At 46.9% G+C, this 2,500-nt stretch overlaps 1 protein-coding gene across 1 annotated transcript in view; it reads right to left on the minus strand.

The window, feature by feature from the left end:
- The window catches only part of patj (PATJ crumbs cell polarity complex component), a 122,211-nt gene that overhangs the window by 6,578 nt on the left and 113,133 nt on the right, over positions 1–2,500 (minus strand). Inside the window, exon 45 of the mRNA XM_080529399.1 lies at positions 2,245–2,282. Coding sequence (XP_080385525.1) covers positions 2,245–2,282 — 38 coding nt within the window. The remainder of the gene's footprint in view (positions 1–2,244; positions 2,283–2,500) is intronic.

Raw genomic sequence — 2,500 nt, forward strand, 5'->3', positions numbered from 1 at the left:
TGGCAAGGCAGCTACATTGGCAAGGCAGCATACATTGACAAGGCAGCATACATTGGCAAGGCAGCTACATTGACAAGGCAGCATACATTGACAAGGCAGCATACATTGACAAGGCAGCTACATTGGCAAGGCAGCTACATTGACAAGGCAGCTACATTGACAAGGCAGCTACATTGGCAAGGCAGCTACATTGGCAAGGCAGCTACATTGACAAGGCAGCATACATTGACAAGGCAGCTACATTGACAAGGCAGCTACATTGGCAAGGCAGCTACATTGGCAAGGCAGCTACATTGACAAGGCAGCATACATTGACAAGGCAGCATACATTGGCAAGGCAGCTACATTGACAAGGCAGCATACATTGACAAGGCAGCTACATTGGCAAGGCAGCTACATTGACAAGGCAGCATACATTGACAAGGCAGCTACATTGGCAAGGCAGCTACATTGACAAGGCAGCTACATTGGCAAGGCAGCTACATTGGCAAGGCAGCTACATTGACAAGGCAGCATACATTGACAAGGCAGCTACATTGGCAAGGCAGCTACATTGACAAGGCAGCTACATTGACAAGGCAGCTACATTGGCAAGGCAGCTACATTGGCAAGGCAGCTACATTGACAAGGCAGCATACATTGACAAGGCAGCTACATTGGCAAGGCAGCTACATTGACAAGGCAGCTACATTGGCAAGGCAGCTACATTGGCAAGGCAGCTACATTGACAAGGCAGCATACATTGACAAGGCAGCATACATTGACAAGGCAGCTACATTGACAAGGCAGCATACATTGACAAGGCAGCTACATTGACAAGGCAGCAGACATTGACAAGGCAGCTACATTGACAAGGCAGCTACATTGACAAAGCAGCTACATTGACAAGGCAGCTACATTGACAAGGCAGCAGACATTGACAAGGCAGCTACATTGACAAGGCAGCAGACATTGACAAGGCAGCTACATTGACAAGGCAGCGTACATTGACAAGGCAGCTACATTGACAAAGCAGCTACATTGACAAGGCAGCTACATTGACAAGGCAGCAGACATTGACAAGGCAGCTACATTGACAAGGCAGCTACATTGACAAAGCAGCTACATTGACAAGGCAGCGTACATTGGCAAGGCAGCTACATTGACAGGGCAGCATACATTGACAAGGCAGCATACACTGACAAGGCAGCATACACTGACAAGGCAGCATACATTGACAAGGCAGCAGACATTGACAAGGTAGCATAAATTGACAAGGCAGCATACATTGACAAGGCAGCATACATTGACAAGGCAGCAGACATTGACAAGGTAGCATAAATTGACAAGGCAGCATACATTGACAAGGCAGCATACATTGACAAGGCAGCATACATTGACAAGGCAGCAGACATTGACAAGGTAGCATACATTGACAAGGCAGCATACATTGACAAGGCAGCATACATTGACAAGGCAGCTACATTGACAAGGCAGCATACATTGACAAGGCAGCAGACATTGACAAGGCAGCATACATTGACAAGGCAGCATACATTGACAAGGCAGCTACATTGACAAGGCAGCATACATTGACAAGGCAGCATACATTGACAAGGCAGCATACATTGACAAGGCAGCTACATTGACAAGGCAGCATACATTGACAAGGCAGCATACATTGACAAGGCAGCATACATTGACAAGGCAGCGTACATTGACAAGGCAGCATACATTGACAAGGCAGCATACATTGACAAGGCAGCTACATTGACAAGGCAGCATACATTGACAAGGCAGCAGACATTGACAAGGTAGCATACATTGACAAGGCAGCATACATTGACAAGGCAGCATACATTGACAAGGCAGCATACATTGACAAGGCAGCGTACATTGACAAGGCAGCATACATTGACAAGGCAGCATACATTGACAAGGCAGCATACATTGACAAGGCAGCTACATTGACAAGGCAGCATACATTGACAAGGCAGCGTACATTGACAAGGCAGCTACATTGGCAAGGCAGCAGACATTGACAAGGCAGCTACATGGACAAGGCAGCTACATTGGCAGAACACTGGCAATAGTGCTGGTGTTTCGTCCAATGACATTTAGTGTTTCCCCGCTTTTCCTGGGACCTGGATAGTTGTAGGTGCTTGAAGGAACGTCGTGCTTGCTGGCTTGAGTAACGTGTCAGGAGTGAACAGAGGAGTGAACAGAGGAGTGAACAGAGGAGTGAACAGAGGAGTGTGCTCTTACCCGTGTGATCTCCAGGGTCCGCATACCTGTGTCTGTTCCTACACACACACACACACACACACACACACACACACACACACACACACACACACACAAGCAAGCAAAATCCCAAAAGACAAATTATATTGACGTACATTGATGTACAGTACGATGGGAAATAACAACAACTTCACTGTATTAACTATAAAACAGGAACACTCCAGGTTAGAACACCTACAGAGGTGTATCATAGGTTGGCGATGTTAGAGAGTGTATG

Source organism: Nansenia antarctica (genome assembly GCF_963989245.1).
Source record: "Nansenia antarctica genome assembly, chromosome: 1".
NCBI lineage: Eukaryota > Metazoa > Chordata > Actinopteri > Argentiniformes > Microstomatidae > Nansenia > Nansenia antarctica.